Here is a 26,247-nt window from a genome sequence, read left to right as displayed (position 1 = left end):
AGTATAGCTGCTTGCTGCCACTAGGAGGCGACACTAGGCTGAAAAGTGATAACTCCTCCCCTGCCGGCTATACCCCCTCCAGCCTGGAGAGAGCATATCAGTTTGTGCCCAAGCAATAGGAGTAGGAGAGGAAAAAAAATAAAAATAAAATAAAAACATACAGTAAACCACCAATAACTGACCAATGCCAGTCGGATCGAACCAGAACTGAGGGCCATACTGGCTCCACAACCACCAACATTTACGGCAAACAGAAATTAATGGGTAGGAGCTGTGTCCCCCAATGAACTAAGCGAGAAAGATTTTACAGGCGAGTTTCACAAAAATCTTGTTTTCTCGCTGGTATCATTGGGGGACACAGGACCGTGGGACGTCCTAAAGCAGTCCATGGGGAGGGAAACAAATCACACGCACATGGAGAAAAAAACGCCCTCGAGGATGCGTAACTCACTGCCGCCTGCAAGACTTTGCTGCCTGGAGGATACTGACCGTGTGCCCGGAAGACCAAGATACTGCCTTCCACACTGGAAAGCTACTGCATGACTGAGATGGACCCGGGAAGCGCCGACCGCTGGTCGGGTGGGCAAAGACTAAGCTGGGCGGTGTCTCACCCCGGTAGCGAAATTCCCAATCAACTGTTGAACAGATATATCTGGAAAACATCCTTTGGAGGCTTTCAGCTTTGACAAGGACCCCAGGAAAAAACTGGTAAAAAAAAGTCCGTACGGCGGTAAGGGCTAGTCATGGACAAGCAAACCTGAGAGGCCAAATCACATGGCTGATGGAGAGCTCGGTCTGAATAATGCGGGAGAGAAAGAAGAGAAATCCATGTCTGTGATAACGTGGAAGGGCGACAACATTCTGCAAAGAAAGAGGATACTGGGCGGAGCACTGCCTTATGTTCGTGATAAAAGAAAAAAAGTACGTACAAGAAGGCGTATCAACTCCGAAAAAAAAACGCCAAACAGCTGGCTCCTGGCCGCAACTGTGGAAGTAGAACTAAAAAAAAAAAAACAGGTCTGCAGGGATCCTCCTCTGGCCAAGAGAACGCCCCTAGGGAGCGGAATATTGGTAGACCAATGCCTTTATAGCCGTAGAGGCTTGTGGTGAGATTTCTAGTGAGAGAAGCTGCCTGAGAAACCACCGAGGAAAAAAAAACGCCTGAGCCAGGCATGCCCCACTGCAGGCCAAAGAATCAATACCTCGAGAGAAAAGTAAAGTAAAGCAGATGTGAGCATCACCAGTGATGGGAAGCCTCGTCAGTGACCATATATTGACAACGTGGCAACCCTGGTCAGATGAGTGGAACAAAGATGAGAAAAATACTCTTGCCCAGTGGAGTGCGATTACGACGTCCAACACCTCCACCGTACCCGAGGAACCCTGGGCCCATGGAAAAAAACGAGATTTTTGTATAACTTACCAGTAAAATCTCTTTCTCGCTCTTTCCTTGGGGGACACAGAAGACCTTGGGGTATAGCTCATCTCCATAGGAGGCGTGACACTAAGTGAAAACTGTTAAGCCCCTCCTCCACAGCTATACCCTCAGCCTGGAGAGAGAGGCTGCCAGTTGCGTGTCCAAGTAGTGAAAAAAGGCAAAGTCCAAAAGTGGAACCAACAAGCCAACTACCCAACGGGTAAAACAACTCGGAAACCGTGTAGAGAAAAACAAAGAATGGGTGGGTGCTGTGTCCCCCAAGGAAAGAGCGAGAAAGAGATTTTACTGGTAAGTTATACAAAAATCTCGTTTTCTCGCCCAGTTTCCTTGGGGGACACAGAAGACCTTGGGACGTTCAAAAGCAGTCCAAAAGGGGGAGGGACCACAGCACCAAGGCGAAGCACCCGAAGGCATCAAGAAACCGCCGCCCGCAGACCAGGCGGCCCAAGGCAGCACCTGCCGAAGCCAGAGTAGGCACCCTGTAGAACGCTGTAAGGCAGACCAGTGACCGCCTCGCACAGACGCATGGCCGAAGCCAAATGCCTCCGGCCCAGGAGGCACCGACAACTCTGGTGAAATGAACGGAGACACCAAAAGCAGAACCCTGCCCTTGGTGCGGTAACCACAGCAATAACCACAGTGAGAAAGCGGAGGAAAGCCACCCCGGAGGCCACCAACCCGTTGCGCGGACCTCCTAGAAAACCAAGTGACCCAACGTCGACAAGAGCCGGAGATCTCCAAGTAAAAACCGCAAGGCCCAAACAACTCCCAAATCTGAAGAAGAGTCCGTTCCCGGGGGTGGAAAGGGGAGGACGAAAGCCTCGTCAAAATGAAAGACAAACACCACCTTCAGAAGGAAGGAAGAGACGGGATGGAGAACAGCCCTGTCCTGAGGAAAGAGAAGGCCCGGAACAAGAAGGGCCGCCACCCAGGCACCCGCCAGAGACACGACGGCTACGGAAACATAACCGTACAGGACAGAAGGAGTAGAGAGAGCTTCTGTAACGGCTCCAAGGGAAAGACTGGAGTGCCAAGAGCCCAGCATGCAATGCCCAGGGCGGTACCCAGGGGCAGTACAAGGGAACCCCAAAGCCGCTCCATGGAAGAGGGTCCTGACAGGCCCAGAGGGCCGGGGAACGCTGAAAGGGGAAGGACAGCGCCGACACTTGACACTTCAAGCAACAGAGTCCCAGTCCCAGATCTAGGTCGGACTGGAGAAAGACAGAACCATTAGGAGCGAACACTAGCGAGCACGCAAGAGTCGCCTGGGCAAGCGGGTGAAAACCCAATGCGAACAGGCGCAGACCCGAAACACGGGCAGTACGGTCGGCAAAAACTGGTCCCGTCGGCCCCCGAGCAACGTTGTCCTGTAACCACCCGGAGTGGGGGAGCAGAAGGACAGACGGAAAGGAACCGAAGGGTCCGCCCAGTAACCGCCAGGACAAGACAGGCTAAAGTCCATGTCGATGTAGCCACCACAGGAAGACGTCCTACAGTCCCGGTGTGGGAGATCTAATGACAATCTCGACCGAATGGGGGTTCCTCCCAAGTTACAGCCAGAGTGAACAAGGGAGACAGTACGAGGCCAAGAGGAACATCAGAACCATCCACATGAACAACCAAGCTCTCCCCAGATGGGAGGGCAGTGAAGGAACCGCCACTGAAGCGCGGCCGGGGCAAAAGCCACACCGGAGGGAGCCGAGCCGAACCGAGCGGGAGCCAAGCAGAGCCGGCGAGAAAAGGCAGTCGAGACAGAGGCCGGCATAACACCCTCCAACCGAAAGGAGGAGTGGGCAACAGGGAAGCCATAGGACAGCTCAAAGGCAGAACCCCGCTCACTGAGACGCCCGGTTCACTGCCACGCAGAAGGCGAGTACCCTGAAGAACCCAAGGTGGAGGTCCTACGGACCTGGGTAAGCGAGCACCCAAGAGAAGCTGGGTGACCATCCCGAGAAAAGCGGCCCGAACCCGGTAGCGGACCAGCCTGAAGCGCGGAGGGGGCGCCAAAAGAAAAGACTCATACTGCACGACACCCGAAGAGGAGGAAACAGTAGCAGGCGAGGGAACAGCAGCCCCGCCAGAGCCAACGCCGAAAACGAGTGGCACTGCAAACGGCACTCTCGACCCAGTGACCACTTGCGCCGGGAAGCGAGTGCACGGGAGAACGAAAGGGCACCTATCAAAGAACCACGAACACTCCCCAGGTGGAAAGGCCAACGGACATGGTGGATGCCGACCAACGGGACCACAATATACAGGCCAAACCAGAGAAACGAGCACCACCCAGCTCGGCGAAGTAGAGAGCAGTAGAGCCCATCTACTATATCTAAGGAATACACCTTTGAATACAATGGCATTCTTTTAATGCTTGTATGACAGCACCCAAGGGTTACACAGGTGGACAGAATGATCTCTTTAGAGAAGAGCGCAAGGCCCGTGACAAGCACCACATCCCAAGAGAAAAAGAGGGAATGTCGCAGGAGGAAGTGAGGCATACGTACGAGCAGCCCCGCAAGCAGTGAGAAGGCCAACCCACCTATGGGAGGAGAAGGCATACACGGCCCAAACAACGGACAGAGTGCACCAGAAATACCGCTCACCGCAAAAAAATAGACACCCAGTGAAGGGGATCAGCCACAGAGTCCAACAGTATCAACGGAAGTGCAAAGTGCAACCTGAAAGGGAGTTATGCACAAGACATCAGTATGGCATGCGATGGAAATGCAGGCAGGCCCCCCAGAAAAGGGGGAAACGTATCTGGCAACACTGCAGCTGGTAAGAATGCAAAGGCCCGTCCCAAAGGGGGGATGCCCAAGGCCAGTAACAACTTCAGAGAAGTAGAACATACCATAGTCTGCCCAGAAGGTGACCAATCACATGGCCGCACAGTACCCAGCGGGAACGCAGGAGGGAGGTCCGCCCAGTGAAAGGGGGACATGCACGGGGTTATCCAACCATTAAGCGAGTGCGCAATAACCCACCTAACACCGAATACTGTGAGAGTGCAACTACTCCACAATGAAGGAGAACATGCAAGAATCCCGCACAGCATATCACGGACAGCCATGGGTCACGTGAGGGTGCAAATTTTTCGCCCATGGATGAGGAGGGCCGTGTATGGCCCGCAACACATCCGGCGAAAGAGCAGTATTCCACCCAGAAAGGGGCGGGGTAATGCACACGGCCGTCACCGCATCCAGCAAAAATGCAAGCACCCCGCCAAGGATGCGGGACATGCACATGGCCAGCAACGCACTGGCGAGAAAACAACCACAGTCAGCGGTGTTGTGCGTATGCCGCCTGAGGAAAGGATACATGCTCATTGCTGGCAGCGATTCCAGTGAGTGCAGCACACCACCCAAGGAAGGGGTCGTGCACATGGCCGGCAGCGAATCCAATGATAGTGCAGCAATCCACCTATGGAAGGAGTTCATGCACATGGCCGGCAGCAAATCCAGAGAGAGTGCAGCATTCCGCCTATGGACGGAGGTCATGCGTATGGCCGGCAACGAATCCGGAAAGTGCAGCATTCCGCCTATGGAAGGAGGTCATGCCCATGGCCGGTTCATGCATATGGCCGGCAGCGAATCCAGCGAGAGTGCAGCGTTCTGCCTATGGACGGAGGTCATGCATATGGCCGGCAGCGAATCCAGAGAGAGAGAGCGCAGCAGTCCTCCTTTGGACGGAGGTCATGCGTATGACCAGCAGCGAAGCCAGAGAGAGTGCAACATTCCACCTATGGAAGGAGGTCATGCATAAGGCCGTAGCGAACCCAGCGAGAGTGCAGCATTCCGCCTATGGAAGGAGGTCATGCATAAGGCCGTAGCGAACCCAGCGAGAGTGCAGCGTTCCGCCTATGGAAGGAGGTCATGCATATGGCCGTAGCGAACCCAGCGAGAGTGCAGCGTTCCGCCTATGGAAGGAGGTCATGCATATGGCCGTAGCGAATCCAGCGAGAGTGCAGCGTTCCGCCTATGGAAGGAGGTCATGCATATGGCCGTAGCGAATCCAGCGAGAGTGCAGCGTTCCGCCTATGGAAGGGGGTCACGCATATGGCCGTAGCAAATCCAGCGAGAGTGCAGCGTTCCGCCTATGGAAGGGGGTCGTGCACATGGTCAGCATCGTATGCGGTAAAAGGGCAGTATTCCACCTACAGAAAGGGGGTCATGCACAAGGCCAGCCCGCAGCCAGAGAGAGTGCAGTATGCCGCCTATAATGGGGGGTCATGCACATGGCCAGCACCGCGACTGGAGAGGGCGACTAATTCTGCCTATAGAAAAAGGCGGCCTGCACCTGGCCAGCGCCGTACCCCAGGAGAGGGCAAGGGTCCGCCTAGAAAGGGAAACATGTATACCTGGCCAGTGCCACGGAGCGCAACATGCCACCTATAGAATAGGGGCAGGCATACGGCCAGCGCTCTAAGGTCAGGCTGCAGTATCCTGCGCAGCCAACATAAAATACAGATATTTCATATATATGATATATATTCACACTTCATTATTAATATTATTATATTTTTTATTTTATTTTAATTATTTTTTTTTTCTATTTATTATTGTAAAACACAGCCTCTTTTAGGCAGGAAGGGGCCACCATATAAGAGCACAGCCTCACTGAGAGGCTAGCCATCCCAGGGTCTCCTCCAGATGGCAGCCGTCAGCGTCCAAGAGGTTAATACAGATCGGACCTGAGGGCGGTGCAGCGATCCCCTGGGGGCGGGGGGACCTCCGGCGGGAAGAATTCGCGCCTGCGAATGCCCGCCCCCTCCAATCGAGGCCGGAATATTGCGGCCTAGTAGGCCGCGAAGCCGGGGCCTAAAGTTTGCGGTGCCCGGAGGTACCGGCCGGGATCTGGAGGGAGCGAAGCGGCGCATGCACAATACCGGCCGCGGGAGCCCACCCCGCGGGCCGGAGAATCAGGGGGCCCGGAAGAAGGAGCCCGGGATAGAACCTTTCTGCGGCGCCCGACCGACCGGAAGACAGCCTCTCCGAGCACCTGCGGTCGGCCGGGGTCCGCTGAACACCGCAGTCATGCCGGCCGCGGGAGCCCACCCCGCGGACCGGAAACAAGGGCCCTACGCCGCAGCAGTCAGGAGAGGGCCCAGGCCCTGAGCCGTCTCAAGGAGGGATGCCTGCGCACCGGTAAGGCGATAGGGGGGGGATGGGGGACCCTGCAAGGAGAGAGGCAGCTCCCTGGGCGGCATGATAGGGACGCCAGCATAACCCCTCAGTGGATGCACCTATAGTGGAGGGGAGGAGAGGGAACTAATAAAACAAACTAGGGTGGCCAGACCAGTATGGGGGTCAGTCAAGCAGGAGACCGGGGTGGGGGGGAGGGGGTCGTAGGGCTGGAGAAGCCACTCTCTCACCACAGCCGTCTTCACCCTCGGTCCGTTCCAGCAGGGTCGCCCCTTCAGCTACTGGCACCGTAGTGGCAGGACGCTGGAAGAGGGACTTGGCGTGCGGGCGACCCTTACGCTGGCGGGATGCAGGGGAGCTGGGCTGCCCTGGTCCACCTTGCCTTCTGTGGGGGAGGCAGCAGTGCGGATACCGGCACTGGCGCAGCTCAACCCCGGGAGAAACAGAGAGGTCTAGTGCGTCTCTGTTGTCCCGTATTCTGGAACAAAAGAAAATAAAAAAGTAAAAATCAAAAATTTTTAAAAAACAACAAAGGAGAAAACAGCCCTGCAGTAGCAGGGAGTGTCTTGCCTCCTTGGACACTAAGCAAAAAACTGGCAGCCTCTCTCTCCAGGCTGAGGGTATAGCTGTGGAGGAGGGGCTTAACAGTTTTCACTTAGTGTCACGCCTCCTATGGAGATGAGCTATACCCCAAGGTCTTCTGTGTCCCCCAAGGAAACTGGGCGAGAAATAGAGATGGGATTCCAGAATCGTACAACCCATGGCTACTGTCAGCTAGACAGAAGGAGAAGGTGATCAGTTATCCAGCTCGAGGAGAGACAGGGAAGGATAAGTGTGTTCCGTTCCAGGGACGAAACCCCTACCAGCGGTCGTGACAGACAACCGTTCTACCCGTCGTGGGAAGACTCTTAGTCCACCCTCGGAATGGGCAGTGAAAGAATGACCACCATTGGCTTGAGGTGACGTAGACATTACTGATATCTGAAGAGAGGTAGCACTGATGGCGTCACGGCATCACTAGTAGAACCCGCATATAACGGCAATCTAGTGGTTGACGAGTGCCGCAGGGACTGAGCTACTCAGTAGAGCGCACTCGAAGGTAGGTGCTGATCATCTAGCCCTAGCGTGAAGACTTCCCTGCGAAGGAGAACCTGTTGTAGTAGTCACTGCAGAGTGCCAGCATAACACCCTCATCTAGATAAGGAAAAGTGGTGGACGAAGCATCCAGAGTCAGTGGAATATTCTGCTTGCTGGAACGTGATCACAGTATTCTGTGTAATGTGACTGACCTGAACGGTGGAGGCTCATGGGGATGGGGGGGGTCTCTAGAACACAAGTGTTGCTGGGTGACCCCCTTGAGAGCACAAAGGTCGACATTGTGTCCCCAACCAGTGCCGGAAGAAAAAAAAAAAAAGAGGGATACAATATGGGAGTAGCCATAGTATCCAGTGGCAGCATCCATATGCCACTAGATGGAAAGTACCAGGCACCAGCGGGAACCGACTGTTGCCACAGACCACCTGTGAAGGAAGCCAAGTGTTGTGGCGTAGTTGAATTATAGCATGCAAAGATGCTTAGCGATTCCCCCGTTAACGGATCATTTGTAGAGGGTAATGCCACAGGAAATATGTGATGGCAAATGAGTGATGGAATAGCAAACAATGGTAGTGCAATCTCCCGGTTAGGGAAGGGGGTAGCGCGATAGTCAGAACCGCAATCTACGGAAGTGTTATTAACCACCCTATGGAGAGGGGTAATGCCTACTGTAAGCACTGCACTCAGTGGCAGTGCAATCACTCTACCTATGATAGGGAAAACATATTCAGTAAGTACTGTAACCCGAGGTAGTGCAAACACATCACCTATCGAAGGGGGTAACGCACTTAGCAGGAACTTGCATATGACGAGTTCTGTACCCGGTGGGAAGTGGAATTATTCCACCCCAGTAATGGGGGTAATGCATACGTAAACACTGCAACGGCACTGAGAATGCCACCTATACAAGAGGCTAATGCATACTGACAGTACTGTGCCCAGTGGAACTGCAATTCCGCCATTTACGGAACGGGGGACGCCTATGGCTGGCATTGAGACCAGTGCGGTCAGTCCACCTAAGAAAGGAGGCAATACATAAGGTAAGTACTGTATCCAGTAGAAGTGCACATAACGCCTAAGGAAGGGGGTAATGCATACACCGCCGGCTAGCACGGACGTAATCTTGGAAGACTGAACTGGATTCATGTCAGCCTCTAGCCCATGGCTGTTGCAGGCTGTGCCGGTGTTGATATAACAACCCAACTACCCCGGAGGTGGAATGGAACTAAAGGTCCGCTTACCAGATTGTGCAGACGGTGCTCTATTAACCAAACGACCCTGGAGGGTGGATTGGAAAATTTCAGTTGTCCTTCACTGGCTTTGCGCAGTTGGAGCATTAACCAAACTGCCTCAGAGGGCGGATTGGGAATCCTTCAGATGTACTCCACTGGATTTGCGCAGTTGGAACATTATCAACCAAACTACCTCAGAGGGCGGATTGGGAATTGTGAGAAATCCTTCACTGTCAGGGATAGGGCACAGGCCCAGTTGGTACACCACCCAGGGTGATCCTGCGGTGATGTGGGCTGAGGAGTGCAGGATCTGTATGGCGTATTTTTTTTTTTTTGTGAGGACCTAGCCTCACATGGAGAAGAGGCAGGAAGGGCTGAATACTGCAATATTAAGGCACATTGTGCCTGCAGATAGAAATCTAGGGTAAACTGGTGACGGCCTTAGGCTACTTTCACACTTGCGTTCGGAGCGGATCCGTCTGGTGTCTGCACAGACTGATCCGCTCCTATAATGCAAACAACGATATCCGTTCAGAGCGGATCCGTCTGCATTATATATATATATATATATATATATATATATATATATATATATAAATATAAATAAATAAAAAAAAAATCGAAGTGTAAAAGTTATTCAGACAGATCCGTCCAGACTTTGCATTGAAAGTCAATGGGGGACGGATCCGTTTGAAATTGCACCATATTGTGTCAACTTCAAATGGATCCGTGCCCATTGACTTACATTGTAAGTCTGGACGGATCCGTTTGGCTCCGCACGGCCAGGCTGAGCGGAGCCATACTGATGCATGCTGAGCGGAGCCATACTGATGCATTCTGAGCGGATCCGCATCCACTCAGAATGCATTAGGGCAGTACGGATCCGCTCGGTGCCGCTTGTGAGAGCCTTCAAACGGAACTCACAAGCGGAGCCCCGAACGCTAGTGTGAAAGTAGCCTTAAAGAGGTGGCTGTGCAAGGAGGGTTAAACTGCCCAAGGACCGGGGTGTAGCCAGCAGGCTCCCGGGGAGATTCGCGCCAGAAAGATGGACCAGCCTCCCCATACCTGAGGGTGCAAGTTGCGGCCTAGAAAGCTGCAAAGCCGGGGGCTGAGTTTTTACGCAGGGCGACTGGGACTCACCACTGGTCGGAACACAGCGGTACCTAAATTGGTGTCCGGAATGTGGCTGCCTTCCACTGGCCGTGGTGGCCTACCCCGTGTGCCGAAAGGAAAAACAAAAAACAAAAAAAAAACAAAACTGTGCAGCCCGAAGATGTAAACAAAACAGTAAGCCCGAATAAAGCCGGGGCCTAGATTTTGCGGCGTCTGGCCGACTGGGGTATCCGTTCTGCCTGCTCTCCCTCTGGGAAACAAAGTGACCCAGAACGGCATTAGTGGGCGCCCGGGATGGATCTGCCGAGGAGATGCAGCGCTTGGCCGACCGGAGAAAGCGTTCCAGTGCCCCATCCAGGAAATCTGCAAAAAAATAACAAAATGAAAAGATCAAAAAGCAGGGAGGTCAGCCTCCTACGACACTAAGCTTAAAAACGGATATGCTCTATCCAGGCTGGAGGGGGTATAGCCGGCAGGGTAGAAGTTATCACTTTTCAGTCTAGTGTCGCCTCCTAGTGTCAGCAAACAGCTATACCCACGGTCCTGTGTCCCCCAATGATACGAGCGAGAAAATTCCTGTTTCATCATGAGCTGCATTACTATATACTCCAGGGCTGTCGATGTACATGTACGGCGGAGTCCAGGGTTTGGCTGCTGGGTCTCTACTGTTAACGCAGATCGCAGACAGACATTCAATTATGACCACAGCATCCGAGGGGCTTTCCCCAGGAGCACTGCACTCCCGGGGCCCGAATGGCTTCCCCACACAGAGATGGGGGAAGCCGTGGGTTCTCTGTAATAGCATGGGGTCTCTGTGAAGGAATGCAGGCTATTGAAGCTGTAGTTCCCATGGAGGCCTGCAAGTAGCAGTGCTACATAGGAAAAATTGTGAATCTCCCATACACTGCAACAGTAATTCACTGCAGTGTAAGAGAGAAGCCATCTGAAGATCTCATATTCAAGCTCCCTAAGGGGAAAATAAATGTAATAATTAAATAAATCATAGCCATTGCCATGTCCCAAAACGCTGGTACTATTAAAATATAAATTGTATTTATCCCATATAGTGAATTCTGAAATGGAAAAACAAAACATCAAAATGGCAAAGTCGCCATTTTCTGTCTCTTCACCTCCCAAAAATTTTAATAAAAAGTGATTAAAAAAAAAAAAAAAAAGCCCTCACTCAGGTCCGTAGGCATAAATATAAAAATGTTATTTGGGTCAGAATATGGCGATACAAAGAAAAAAGTTTTCTCCAAAAGGGTTTTTCTCTTCAATATTAAAACACAAGAAAAAAAAAAAAAGAGGAGAAAAAAAAAGGGGTTATCGCTTTAATTGTATTGACGGAGAAAAAAAAGGGAACAGTTAACTCACTTCATAGTGAAAGCTGTAAAAACTAAACCCCAATACCACCCCATACGGAAGTTTAATCCCGCTTCCTACTATGCAAAATTAAATGGTGCCATTAGAAAGTACAACTTGTCCTTCAAAGAACAAGCCCTTATACGGCTATGTGAACAGAAAGATAAAAAAAAAAAAAAGTTATGGCCCCAGGAAGGCAGGGGGGGGGGGAAGGAAAATTGCCTGGTCTTGAAATGGTTAAACAGTTAAGATGCTCATTAGGCATAAAAAGCAGGAAAGAAAGTACCGTATTTATCGGCGTATAACACGCACTTTTTCCCCCTGAAAATAGGGGGCAAATGATGTATGCGTGTTATACGCCGATATAATGTTAAGAAGCCATGTTTTTACATACCGGAGGTATAACATTAAGACGGCGCAGCGCCTGCCGCAGCTCCCTCCTCATGCACCGCCTGTCCCAGCTCCCTCTGTCATGCGGCGCCTGCCCCAGCTCACTCTGTCATGCGGCGCCTGCCCCAGCTCACTCTGTCATGCGCCGCCTGCCTGTTCATTCATAAAGTGAGATAAGCAGGCAGGCGGCGCATGAGGAGGGAGCTGGGGCAGGCGTCGCATGAGGAGGGAGCTGAGACAGGCGGCGCATGAGGAGGGAGCTGAGACAGGCGGCGCATGACCGAGGGAGATGCCGGTCTGCGCCGTCTTAATGTAATACCTCCGGTACTACAGTAAGTACCGTACACTGTACAGAGCGTCTACAATTATAGAGATCAGATTGAATGTTTAACAGTTGCGGGGCCCGGTGTATTAGAGTAGAGTCACTGCACCGGGCCCCGCCATGAGTGTCCCCGCCTCCTCTCTCCACACTGATCCATCTGATGGGGGATCTGTAGATGACACTTATGGGGATCTGTGTCATCCACAGAGCCCTATAAGTGTCATCCTTTTACATTATTTACCTTTATAAGTGGTAATAATATTAATAAAAAAAAGTTCTGAGCTACCCTTATTATAGTTCTTTATTTGAAATTTAAATTTTTTTCCTGAAATTTCCCTCTTAAAATGAAGGTGCGTGTTATACGCCTGTGCGTGTTATACGCCGATAAATACGGTAAGTTACATTATTTCATTTTTTCCGCAAGAAGATTACAGCAGCAAACACAATAAGATCCATAAAATCAACAGGTTTTACAATTACCTGATCTAACACCTCGGTGGGGTTCTCAGCCTCTTTCTTCAGCTTGATGTGTAATCCCTTTGGAGGAATCAGGATCTGGAACAGATAAATAGGATCACTTACAAAGTGCTGTCCGTTGTCAGGGCTGCAGAGCTCGCACAGTCATCTTTATTAATAACTTTGAAATAAAGCCAGAGCGGTGCAGATAACCGACTCGCAGCAGCTTTACCAGCTGCCTCGCGAAGCATACCGTCGGAAAATATTCATACACTGGCAATAATACTTGGCAGCCTCATACATTTAACAAATGTCAAGTTCAACAGTAAAACAATAAGTACTGCATCATTCAAATATTCTGGACTACCATAATGTGAATGTATCAGAAATCTGCATTAATATGCCATGATTGGAATGCAAAAAAATGAGTCCTTAAAGGGACACTGACAGGCCCAATTAGTGTAGTATATATATATATATATATATATATATATATATATATATATATATATATATATATACACATACAGGTCTTCTAAAGTCTATTAAAATCATCTAAGTAGCCCCCCTGTCCACCTTATAAATACCGAAATATAAAGTTTTATAACCTGCTTGTCCGGTCACCAATCTGCCCAAGGGGCGGCGTTTCATCTCAAAATGCGCCCAGCCAGCCTCTCTCAACTGCCGTTCTGAAGCCCCGCCCAGCTCATCAATATTCACTTCGCTGGGCGGCGGCTACAACTCTCCCGACTCAAGATCCTGCGCATGGCCCATTCAATCCTCTGGGCACGTCCTCCGTCCAATCTTCAGCGCATGCACCCGGCCGGGGTCACATCGCGCCTGCGTACAGAGCGCTGCAGCCTCTGCTTTATGCGTATGCGCCGGGCACTTGAGTCAGGAGAGTTGTAGCCGCCGCCCAGCGAAGTGAATATTGATGAGCTGGGCGGGGCTTCAGAACGGCAGTTGGGAGCGGCTGGCTGGGCGCATTTTGAGATGAAACGCCGCCACTTGGGCAGATTGGTGACCGGACAAGCAGGTTATAAAACTTTATATTTCGGTATTTATAAGGTGGACAGGGGGGCTACTTAGATGATTTTAATAGACTTTATAAGACCTGTACTGACATATATATACCTAAATATGCTAATTGGGCCTGTCAGTGTCCCTTTAAAGGGACACTGACAGGCCCAATAACCATAATTAGCTGTACATATGCATGCACAGGTCTTCTAATGTGCATTAAAAACATAAGTATAACCCCTGTCCACATTATGAATACAGTAAATTCATGTTTTATAACCTGAAGTAATCGCTTTTCTTTCTGCCCAAGGGGCGGGGTTTCAGCTCCACTTTCGCCCAGCCAGCATCAGCCCAACCGCCGTTCTGAAGCGCTGTCCCCGACCTTCCGAGATCCGGCGCATGCCCAATAGAAAGCTATGGGCATCGGACTCTTTCAGCTTCTGCGCATGCGCCCGGCACCCATAGCTTTCTATTGGGCATGCGCCGGATCTCGGAAGGTCGGGGACAGCAGAAGCCGCCCAGCGAAGTGAATATTGATGAGCTGGGCGGCGCTTCAGAACGGCGGTTGGGCTGATGCTGGCTGGGCGCAAGTGGAGCTGAAACCCCGCCCCTTGGGCAGAAAGAAGACGATTCTATCAGGTTATAAAACATGAGTTTACTGTATTCATAATGTGGACAGGGGGGATACTTATATGTTTTTAATGCACATTAGAAGACCTGTGCATGGATATGTACAGCTAATTATGGTTATTGGGCCTGTCAGTGTCCCTTTAAAGAGGACCTTTCACTACAATAAAAAAAATCTAAACTAAGTATACGGACATATAGAGCGGCGGCCAGGGATCTCCCTGCACTTACTATTATCCCTGGGCGCCGCTCCGTTCTCCCGGTATAGGCTCCGGTACCTTCATATGTTCGGCTCAACTGGGTGGAGCCTGCCGGCGTCTCCTTCTCCCAGGCTGGAGTGCTGGCCAATCGCAGCGCTCAGCTCATAGACCGAGAAAAAAAAAAAAAAAAAAAAAAAAAACAACTCTCAGGCTATGAGCTGAGTGCTGCGATTGGCCAGCGCTACAGCCTGGGAGAAGGAGACGCCGGCAGGCTCCACCCAGTTGAGCCGAACATATGAAGATACCGGAGCGGCGCCCAGGGATAATAGTAAGTGCAGGGAGATCCCTGAGTGTCGCTCTCCATGTCTGTATACTTAGTATAGATTTTTTTATTGTAATGAAAGGTCCTCTTTAACTTCTAACAGAACATAAGGCTGCGGGCAGTTGAAGATTTAAACGGAGCATGTTCGACTAGCTCAGTGAGACGAAAATTACAGCAGGTTGCACTATAAAGATACAGGGACAGATTTATTATTACACTTACATCTTACTCCACTTTTACATATGTCCAAAGTCACTTTTGGCTAAGTCAGATTTATTAATGGGCCTTTAATACAGCGATAAATGTGGTTTGACGGTAGCAGTTTATCCTTCAGTAAGCGGCTTTACAAAAGTCACGTCTTTACGAAAAAGTCGCATGTTCTATTAAAAAGTCGCATAGGATAAGCATGGTCCTCACTGGAGTGAAAATGCTAAATTTTTTGCGACTTTAAATTATCGCAATAGTAAATCTGTCTATAGATTCATTTACATAAGAAAACACGCCCACTTTCAGAAAATTGGCGAGCAAAGTGCAGAGCCAATAAAAGTCAAATGTTTGCGCAGTTTTAGCGATTGCGCAAAAATTTGCAATTTTTTTACTACATTAATTTGACTTGAGCTAATGATAAATCTGGGCTACAGTCTATTGAATAGCTCACTGGCTATACAATTTTTTTTTTATTCCATGTAATTACAAAAGTATTCAGAACCAGGAGCTGGTTTAAAAAATGACGACAACCCCTTTTGGCCTCATGCACACGACCATATGTATTTTATCCGTGTGCATTCCGTATTTTGCGGAATGGAACAGCTGGCCCCTAATAGAACAGTCCTATCCTTGTCCGTAATGTGGACAATAATAGGACATGTTCTATTTTTTTGCTGAACGGAAACGGGATGCAAACGGAGTAACTTTTTTTTTTGCGGACCCTATAGGGTCTGCAAAAAATAAATAAAAAATCTATCTATGGAACGGACATGGAAAGAAAATACGTTCATGTGCAATAGGCCTTAAAGTTACACACCAGACAAACAGATCAGACCTACTGAGGCATGGACTCAACAAGACTGTTGGTTATGGATATGACAGGACATCTTCAAGTCCGGTAAATTATAAGGTAGGACCTCACAGATCATATTACACAGAAGCTGGATCAGATTGAGATCTAGAGAATTTGGAGACCAAGACAACACCTTGAACGTTTGTCATGTTCCCCAAACCATTCCTGAACGATTTTTGCAATGTGGCAGGACCTGGTATTCTGCTGAAAGACACCATTTCTTTTACCCTGGGTTCAGACCTGAGCGTTTTACAGCGCGTTCCTACGCGCTGTAAAACGCACAACAGACAAGAACCAATGATTCCCTATGGGAATGGTTCTCACCTGGGCGTTTTACAGCGCGTACGATCGCGCTGTAAAACGCCCGACGCTCAAACAAGTGCTTGAGCTTTTTTTTTGGGCGTTTGTCGCGCGTTCCCGCACATAGATATTCGGGAACGCGTGAAAATGTGTGCACGGCTGTCTCTGTATGCGCGCTTGTAAACGCCCGTACAAGCGCGCATACAGAGCGCTCCTTTCGGAACGCTCAGGTGTGAAAGCAGGGTTAGGGAATATGGTTGCCATAAAGAGATGCATTTGGTCTGTGACAGTTGAAATATGTCAAACTATATCCACATGCATGCCATGAACAGAATACTGCACAGAGCATCACACTGCCTTCTCCCCCCCAGGTAGCGAAACACATGCATCTGACTGTCCACATGATGTAAAGGAAAACTGATTTATCAAACCAGACCGCCTTCCATTGCTCCACACATGGATGTGCTGTGCGTTCAGATACCTTTCTAGCATAGCTAACTCACTTTTTCTGCAATTGGTGCCACAGAAGCTCTTCTGCGGCAATGTACCAGGCAGGCTAGCCTTTGTTTCCCACATGCTGGTACCAATAAGCCTTGGCTGCCCATGACCCTGGTTTTTCTTCCTTGGACCACTTTTGGCAGGTACTAAACCATGCACATCAAAACGCACCCCACAAGATCTGGCATTTTGGAGATGTTCTATCCCAGTTGTCTAGCCATCACAATTTGATCCACATCAATGTCAGTTTTCCCAATTCCAAAATATCAACTTCAAGAGCATTGTTCATTTGCTGCCTAATATCCTACACCTTGAAAGGTGCCAGTGTCACAGGATGGTTTTAATGTTATGGTTGACCAATGTATACCAAGTTTTAAAGATCAATACATTTAAAAATTAAACTTGGACATCATATAGTACATGACAATTTTTTTCTAAGAAAGCAAGAACCAGCCCTGCACCTCACATGGCATCTTCCCATTCATTGTTCTGCTAGAATTAAAGGGAATCTGTCACCCGTTTTATGGTGTCCCAAGAACAGCTTAAAGGGGTATTCCCGTCACAGACAATGGGGGCATATTGCTAGGATATGAACTGTGGGGTTTCGCTCTGGTAGATAGGGTAAGCGGGCACAGTACAGAGGCAAAAAACAAGTTCTTAACGCAAAACTTCAGTGTTTATTCACACGAGGCAAATGCACAAAACAATGCGTTACTTTGCAGTCTTGGTGTTTACTTCACATACAATGGAAAGTACATCTTGGTGTTACTTCGCACAAATTTGAAAGTTCATATAAGACAAGTCACCTTGATGTCAGTTCTGCCTCCAGCAGTCCACGGCAGGCTTTAGGGGGCCCGTTTCCTCGGCCCATGGGTCTCAGCCCTCCAACCTGGCACCAAGCCTCAGATCCCAACACAGAGATCCTGCTGCTGAGCCCAGCTGACTATTTAAGGACAGCCAGGTGCTGCCAAAAACCCAGACCGGCAATTAAAATCCAGTCCGGTATTTGACCCCACCTGGCTGCAAATCAGCCCAGCAGCACATGCTGGGAGGAAAATACCTGTTTTCCCAGACCATTCCTCTGTGTCACATACCCCCACCCCATTTTGTTCAACCCTGAGGGGGTGAACACTCGCTAGACAGTGTACTCAGGACAGGGCATCCACGTTTCCCTGCATTCGGCCTGCCCTGTGTTCCACTGTAAATTTAAAGTTCTGTAGCGAAAGGAACCATCTGGTGACCCAGGCATTTCTGTCTTTGGCCTGGCTCATCCATTTGAGAGGGGATTGGTCAGTTATCAGGCAGAATTTTCTCCCCAACAAATAACGAAGAGACTCGAGTTCCCACTTGATGGCCAGGCACTCTCTCCACTATACTGTACCTTGTCTCGGCTGGGGTGAGCTTATGGCTGAGGAAGACAACGGGATACTCCTTCCCGTTGACATCCTGAGACAATACACCACCAAGGCCTACTTCGGAGGCATTGGTCTGTACTATAAATACCTTTTTGAAGTCAGGAGTCACCGAAACCGGGGACCCGCACAGGTCTGACTTCCAAGCAGAGAAAGCCTCTTCCGCCTGATCATCACAGCGAACCATCACTGACTTGCTTCCCTTCAAGAGCCCTGTCAATGGCGTGGCCACCGTAGCAAAGTGGGGGACAAACCTCCTGTAATAGCCCACCATTCCAAAGAACGACTTTACTTCCCTAGTAGTGACAGGTCGGGGCCCAATTCCGTATCGCCTCTATTTTGTTCACTTGGGGTTTGATGACTCCGCGCCCAATGACATACCCCAGGTATTTAGTCTCCTCTAACCCTATCGCACATTTTTTTGGGTTAGTGGTTAGTCCAGCTTTCCGAAGGGAGTCCACTACAGCCTGCACTTTGGGTAGGTGACTTTCCCAGTCGGTACTGTGGATGACAATATCGTCCAGGTAAGTCGAAGAGTACAGACGATGTGGTCGCAGCACAAAGTCCATTAGCCTTTGGAAAGTGGCGGGGATCCCATGCAGTAATACCTTATATTGGTACAGCCCTTCTGGTGTGATGAAGGCCGTTTTCTCTTTGGCAGCCTCCGTTAAGGGTACCTGCCAGTACCCTTTGGTGAAGTCCAAAACAGAAAAATACCGGGCTTGTCCTAACCTCTCAATCAGCTTGTCTACCCGGGGCATGGGATACGCGTCGAACTTGGAAATCTCATTTAGTTTACGAAAATAGTTACAGCACTGTAACCTCCTGTCCGGTTTGGGTATTAAAACCATAGGACTGGCCCACTCACTTTTAGACTCCTCAATAACAACATCTAGTTGCAGCATTAAATGCACTTCCTCCGAGATGGCTTGTCGCCGAGCCTCAGATAACCGGTATGGTTTAAGGGTATTTTCACACTTGCAGCCGAGAATTCCGGCAGGCAGTCCCGTCGTCGGAACTGTCTACCAAATCCGGCAATCCGGACGCAAATGGATCGCATTTGTCAGACGGATCCGTCTGAAATGCATTGAAATACCGTCTCTCTCTCTCTGGTGTCCCCCCCACAAATTTAAAAGGTCTGCGCATGCGCAGAACGGAAGAACGGATCGGTCAATGCGGTAATTTTCATGCCAGATCCGGCACTAATACATGTCAATTGCATGTGTGCAGGATTCTAGGCCGGAGAGAAATACAGCATGCTGCGGTATTTTCTCAGGCCAAAACCGTAAGAGGGACTGAACTGATGCATCCTGAACAAAACGCACCCCATTCAGAACGCATTAGGATAAAACTGTGACGGAACTCAATATCGGAAAAGAAAAGCGCTAGTGTGAAAGTACCCTTAACCGGACTTTTGCCTGAGGCTCAGTGACAATGTCATGCTGAATTGAATTGTGCGTCCGGGAAGGTCCGAGAACACATCCGTGTTCCTGCTGACGAACTCTGTGGCCTCCCGAGTCTGTTTAGAGGAGAGGCTGTCAGCAATCTTCACTGTGGCAACTGCTTTCCTCGCATCAGACCAAGGGGCCGGAACCTCTTCCCCTAGAAAACTAGGCCGTGGGCTGTCTTCAGTACCAGTCTCCCTATCTTTCCAAGGTTTGAGTAAATTCAGATGGTACAACTGCTCTGGCTTTCGCCGCCTGGCTGGTGTACCTTGTAGTTTACCTCTCCAACTTTTTCGATTACTGTAGGGTCCCTGCCACCTAGCCAGGAACTTACCGGTCCACAGTCGGTACATGAACCAAAACCCGATCTCCCGGATTAAAGATCCGGAACAGAGCCTGCCGATTATAGACCTGACTTTGAGCTCGCTGAGCTGCCTCCATATACTCTCTTACAAGAGGCAACACTGTTTCCATACGTTCCTGCATCTGGGTGACGTATTCAATACTTTTATATTGGGTGGGTTGTTGCTCCCACGCCTCTTTGGCTATGTCCAACAGACCACGGGGATGTCTGCCATATAGCATTCGAAGGGCGAGAACCCAGTAGAGACCTGGGGCACCTATTGCACTGCAAACATAAGATAGGGCAGAAGGAGGTCCCAGTCCTTCCCATTCTTAGACACCACTCTTTTTAGCATGTTTTTTTTATGTTTGGTTAAACCTTTCTACCAGGTCATCAGTTTGTGGATGATAAACGGACGTCCGTAGCTGTTTGATGTGCAGCAACTTAGAGTTCCCTCATGACCTTGGACATAAAAGGGGTCCCCTGGTCAGTCAGAACCTCTTTAGGTAGCCCCACTCGGGAAAACATCTCCATTAACTCTTTAGCTATAAGTTTGGCCGATGTATGTCACAGTGGCACCACCTTCGGATACCAAGTGGCGTAATCTAGGACGACCAAGATGTGTTGGTGTCTTCTAGCGGACTTCAGTACTGGACATATGAGGTCCATAGTGATTCGCTCAAATGGTATCTCGATGATCAGGAGAGGTACTAAGGGACTGCGGAAAAGGTGCTGGGGGCCAGTTGTTTGGCAGGTCGGGCAAGACTTGCAAAATTCGTCCACCTCTCTAAACACACTGGGTCAGTAAAACCGTTGTAATATCTGGTCCTGTGTTTTCTGCATTCCCAGATGACCCTCGAGAACATGAAGGTTGGCTAACTAACACGAGTTTGCGATAAGCCTGGGGCACCACCAACTGTTCAATATGTTCACCCCGCAGCTGGTTTACCCGATACAGCATATTCTGATGAAACGGGGAAACATCGACTCGGCCCCAGGTTGTTGTGGTTCACCATCAATTATCACCACATTCTCCCAGGCTTGGGTCCCGGTGTTGTGCTGTGCCAAAACTTTCCCCGGAGATATTGAGGTCTGCCAACTCAGGAACCGGTGGCAAGTCCTTCACATCCCCCACCATTACACTCAGCGGGGTCGTCTCCCCCTCTTCCATTGAAGTGGAGGTCACCCCTAGTGCTGGCCATTCGGCCTCAGGCTCCCAGGGTTCTTCCTCCTGAACAAGGCCAATCTCTTGGGTTTACCCCTGACTCACAGGTATCAGTAACTCTCACAACCGGCCATAGCTACTGCCACCTCGTGGGTCCACCTGCCGGCTACCATGGTTAAAGACACCAGCGCGGTAGGGTAGTATTAAGTCTCTATGCATGCACATCACCCCGACTTTCTGGCCAATATACTTAGTGGGCTGCACTAGAGTAGCCCTTGCTAGGGTCACCAGGCTCCCCGAGTCCAGCAGCGCCTCCACTCGAGTGTCTCCCACTTCCACCTGGCACAAGTGGTCTAAAGATTCCGGGGTACCTGTTGCACACAGTTTCCTGGCATATAGCGACTGACGGTAACCACAATTAGTGTCCATGGGCTCAACCCGATGAGGACAGTCAGCTCTTACATGGCCAGGCGCCTGACACTGCCAGCAGACTAACAGAGCCAGGCCCATAGTGGGTACATCCCGGGTGGATTTCAATGGCTCAAATCTCCGGGCCTGGGATGGAGATTTCCGGGGTTTGACTGCCCCCCTCCCAAAAGAACCCCCCTGTAGATTCTTAGTAGCCTCATAGCGTTCCACCAGATCCACCATCTCCAGGGCATTGCCAGGGGACACCTGGCTGATAGTGCTGGAAAGGGGGTGGCAAAGCCCTCCAGAACATATCAGCTAATAGTCGATCCAGCATAGCCGTGGGACTCACTGTAGCTGTAGCCACTTTTGCAAGAGGTAAAATAAGTCTTAATACTGGGGTCTCGCGGGCTCAGCCGGGTTAAACCCCCACTGATGTACCCGCTGGGCCCGGACCAACACATTTACCCCCAGTCTTGCCAGAATCTCATCCTTTACTTTCTGGTAGTCGGCTGCTTGATCGTCCGGCAAGTCTAAATACAGCCGCTGACAATCGGATGCCAGGAACGGAGCCACGACCTCAGCCCACTGGTCTCGGGGTAGTTTCTCCCTTGTGGCCACCTTCTCGTTCATCGCCAGGTAGGTTTCAACGTCATCTAAGGGTGTCATCTTGGGGATAGCCGCACGGACTGTTTTCTGGACATCATGGACGCTTTGGGATGTTCCTGCAGTCTGTATAGCCATCACGTGTTGTAACAGCAGCTGGTTTGTTTCTTGCTGCTGCCTGTTAGCCTCCCGTTGTTGCAGGTTAGTTTCTCGCTGCTGCTGGTTAGCCTCCACAAGAGCCTTCATTATGGCCTCCACTTTATCGAGAGTCACGGGTTGAAATTTAGCGGTTTTAATGCAAGACATACAACCGTGCCCAGAGCAAAAATGAAAAAATACTTTGGCGATCACCCCTGCCTCACTGCGCTTTCCCGCATCCTCCACCAATTGTGGGGTTTCACTCTGGTAAATAGGGTAAGCAGACGCAGTACAGAGGCAAAAGACAAGTTCTTAACGCAAAATCGGTAGTTAGTCTTACCGGTAACGTTCTTTCCAGGAGTCCAACATGACAGCACATGGGAGGATGTCCAATCCAATCACTGTTGGGACAGGAAGTGAAACAGATTAAAAGCCCCCCCCTTCCCTCCAATCTCCAGTGTCTTCTAAATTACTACACCGGATGGATGCAACACAATTTTATTACTAATATGATAAGCAATGTTAACATCACACTGAATCACATATTAGGGAGGGAATAAGTAGTGCTGTCATGTTGGACTCCTGGAAAGAACGTTACCGGTAAGACTAACTACCGATTTCCAGGACGTCCCCCATGACAGCACATGGGAGAGTTACCAACTTAGCCATCAGGGAGGGACCACAGCCTGTAGAACCTTACGCCCAAAGGAAAGCTGACGATTGGACGGTAGGTTCAACCTGTAATGTCTACAAAAGGTGTTATAACTTGTCCAGGTGGCAGCCTGACAAATCTGATCTATAGAGGCGTTCGCCTTCTCCGCCCAGGAAGCTGCGACTGCCCTAGTAGAATGTGCCCTGATAGAGATAGGACAGGGACTATCCTGATGACGATATGCTTCCATAATTGTTGACTTGATCCACTGTGTCAGAGTCCTTCTAGTCACCTTCTTCCCTCTTCCTGCTTTACCAAATTGTACAAAGAGGTTTGAGTCCTTCCTATCAGGCTCTGTTCGGCGAAGGTATTCAAGGACTGCCCGACGGACGTCCAGGCAGTGGAATTTCTCCTCTTCCGGATCTCTAGGAGAGGCGTAAAAAGAAGGTAAGAATATTTCTTGTTCCCTATGGAATGTAGAGACGACTTTAGGGAGGAATGCTGGGTCTAACTGAAGAATTATTCGATCCGGGCAGACTCTTAAGAAAGGTTCCTTCATGGATAAGGCCTGAAGTTCACCAATTCTGCGTGCTGAAGTGATGGCTACCAAGAAGGCCGTCTTCCAGGAGAGCAATTTTAACGGAATGGTGTCCAAGGGTTCAAAGGGCATCTTACAGAGGGTATCTAGAACTATAGACAAGTCCCAAGGAGGAACGGTCTGTCTCAGAGTGGGTTTTAGTCTGGATATAGCCTTTACGAACCTCTTTATCCAACGATGCTCTGCTAGTGGGTAGTCCAGGAAGGATGATAAGGCTGATATCTGCACCTTGATCGTGCTAGGGCGTAGCCCTAGGTCAAAGCCCTTCTGTAGGAAGTCAAGAATCTGCGCGATGGAAGGAGTTGATCTGGACGGATGTGTATCAGCCAACCAGGAATTAAATCTGTTCCAGATCTTCCTATATATAGCATTTGTCACTGGTTTCCTACTTTTTTGTAGAGTGGAGATTACAGCATGTGACAAGCCCTGCCTGCTCAGCATTCTCCTTTCAGGATCCAGGCTTTCAGATTCCACTTTTCCAGATCCGGGTGGAGAAGGGACCCCTGAGTGAGAAGGTCCGGCTTCAGAGGGAGTGATATTGGTTCTTCTACCTTTAGCCTGTCTAACAGGGGATACCAGCTCCTCTTCGGCCAGGCTGGGCCTATGAAAATGAACTTCCCCGAGCTCTCGCTGATCTTCCTCAAGGTGGCCGGGATAAGCGGGATTGGCGGGAAGGCATAAGCTAAATCCATGTCCCATGGTTTTGACATGGCATCTATCCCCAGAGGATCCCCGCTGGGATCTAGGGAAAAGAACTGAGACGCCTGGGCGTTTTCTTTGGAGGCTAGGAGATCCACCTGGGGGTACCCCCATTTCCTGCAGATCTGGTGAAAGACTTGCCTGTTCAGCATCCATTCTCCCGGATGGAATCTTCTTCTGCTCAGGTAGTCTGCTGTAGCATTGTCCTTCCCTCTGATATGGAGGGCTGAGATAGATAGGATATTTTCCTGTGCCCAAAGGAAGATTTTTTCTGCGACCTCCTGAAGGCCTGGGTTCTGAGTTCCCCCTTGATGCCTTATATAGCAGACTGTAGTTATATTGTCTGACAGAACTTGAACGTGGTTCCCTTTTAAGAGAAGTTCTGCTGCTTGGAGAGACCTTAGTACCGCCGTTAATTCCCTTACGTTTGAGGAACGCTGACTCTCTGCCAGGGACCATGAACCCTGAAAGAGATGGTCTTCTATATGTGAACCCCAGCCGGTCATGCTGGCATCGGTCACCACCGTCAAACAAGGTCTTCTCAACCAGTGAACCCCTCTCTGTAGGTTGCCGGGAGTTATCCACCAGTTCAAGGACTCTTTTATGGACATTGGGATCCTGATCTTCCTGTCTAGAGACCTCTGGTCTTTGTCCCACTTGGTGAGGACTAGACCCTGAAGTGGCCTTGAGTGGATCTGGGCCCACTGGACCATCTGTATACAGGATGTCATCAGGCCTAGTATCCGCATAGCCTCTCTGATGGAGCAGAGGTTTTTTCTTTGGAAGGAGGATATTTCTTCTATGAAAGCGTCGCGCTTTGAATCTGGAAGGAAGGACATCTGTCTCTGGGAGTCCAGAAGGGTGCCTAGAAAGATCTTCCTTTCGCTCATGCAAAGATCTGATTTCTCTAGGTTGATAATCCAGCCTAAATCTTGTAGAACCTGTAACGTTGTCTGCAGATGGTTCCGCAGAAGGACCTCTGAGGATGCTGTCAGGAGGAAGTCGTCCAAGTACGGGACTATTGTTATTCCCTGTTGTCTCAGGAACGCCATTATCTCTACTATTAGTTTCGTAAAGATGCGTGGAGCACTTGAAATCCCGAATGGAAGACATTGGAACTGGAAGTGATGCACTATGCCGTCTAACGTCACCGCGAACCTGAGGAACTGATGATGGCTTGGATGTATGGGGACATGATAGTAGGCATCTTTGAGATCGATGGTGCACATCAATGCCCCTGCTGGAATCAGTGGAACCGTTGAACGTATTGACTCCATCTTGAACCTGAAATATTGGATCCATCTGTTCAGGAACTTCAGGTTTATGATAGTTCTTAGTGAACCGTCTGTTTTTTTTACCCAGAACAGTTTGGAGTAGTGACCTCTGCCCTGTTGGGGTCTTGGAACAGGAACTATTGCTTCCATTGCGCAAAGTTTCTCCAAGTCCTGAACCATCTGGTTCTTTAGAGACGGAGACTGGGGAGTGGTAACACAGAATCTCTGAGGGGGAGGACGACCGAACTCTATTTTGTACCCCTCTCGTACCGTCTGAAGTACCCAGGGGTTCTGAGTTACTAAAGGCCATTGATGACTGAAGAACCGAAGTCTCCCCCCCACTGGTCTGGCGTCATTTATTCTGGTAAGAGGAAGTGTTGGGTTTGAGAAGGAACCCCCTCCCCTTCCCCCCTTTGGGGTAGCTCCACCTGCCCGATTTGCCTTTCCCTCTACCCGAAAAATTCTGTGACTGTCCCTGGCCTGAATCCCTCCGAAAGGACTGAGTCTTCTTAGACCTCTCTTCCGGAAAGCCTTTTTTCCTGTCCGCGGCACTCTCAAGGATTGTATCTAGGACTGGGCCAAACACGTGCGAACCTGAGAAAGGGATCGAACAAAGTTTATTCTTAGACGCTACATCCCCTGACCAACTTCTTAGCCATAGGGCCCTTCTAGCCGAATTCGCCAGTGTGCTGTTTCTAGCTGAGATCCTGATGGATTCGGCCGAAGAGTCCGCCAGGTAGGCCGTAGCCATCTTAAGAAGGGGAATGGATTCTAGAATGTCCTCCCTTGGGGTTTTTAGTCTAAGGTGGTTCTCTAGCTGATTCAGCCATAACCCCATAGACCTGGCTACCGAGGTGGCAGTAATGTTGGCATTAATAAGAGCAGATGAACACTCCCAGGCCTTCTTAAGTAGTCCCTCCGCCTTCCTATCCAT

At 50.0% G+C, this 26,247-nt stretch overlaps 1 protein-coding gene across 2 annotated transcripts in view; it reads right to left on the bottom strand.

Annotated features, from left to right (window-relative positions):
- Positions 1 to 26,247, bottom strand: part of SF3A1 (splicing factor 3a subunit 1) — a 43,098-nt gene that overhangs the window by 7,149 nt on the left and 9,702 nt on the right. For both annotated transcript variants that reach the window (XM_044275267.1, XM_044275265.1), the window contains exon 5: positions 12,571 to 12,645. In XM_044275267.1, coding sequence (XP_044131202.1) covers positions 12,571 to 12,645 — 75 coding nt within the window. The remainder of the gene's footprint in view (positions 1 to 12,570; positions 12,646 to 26,247) is intronic.

Source organism: Bufo gargarizans, chromosome 1 (genome assembly GCF_014858855.1).
Source record: "Bufo gargarizans isolate SCDJY-AF-19 chromosome 1, ASM1485885v1, whole genome shotgun sequence".
NCBI lineage: Eukaryota > Metazoa > Chordata > Amphibia > Anura > Bufonidae > Bufo > Bufo gargarizans.
This window is presented reverse-complemented; position numbering and strand designations above follow the sequence as displayed.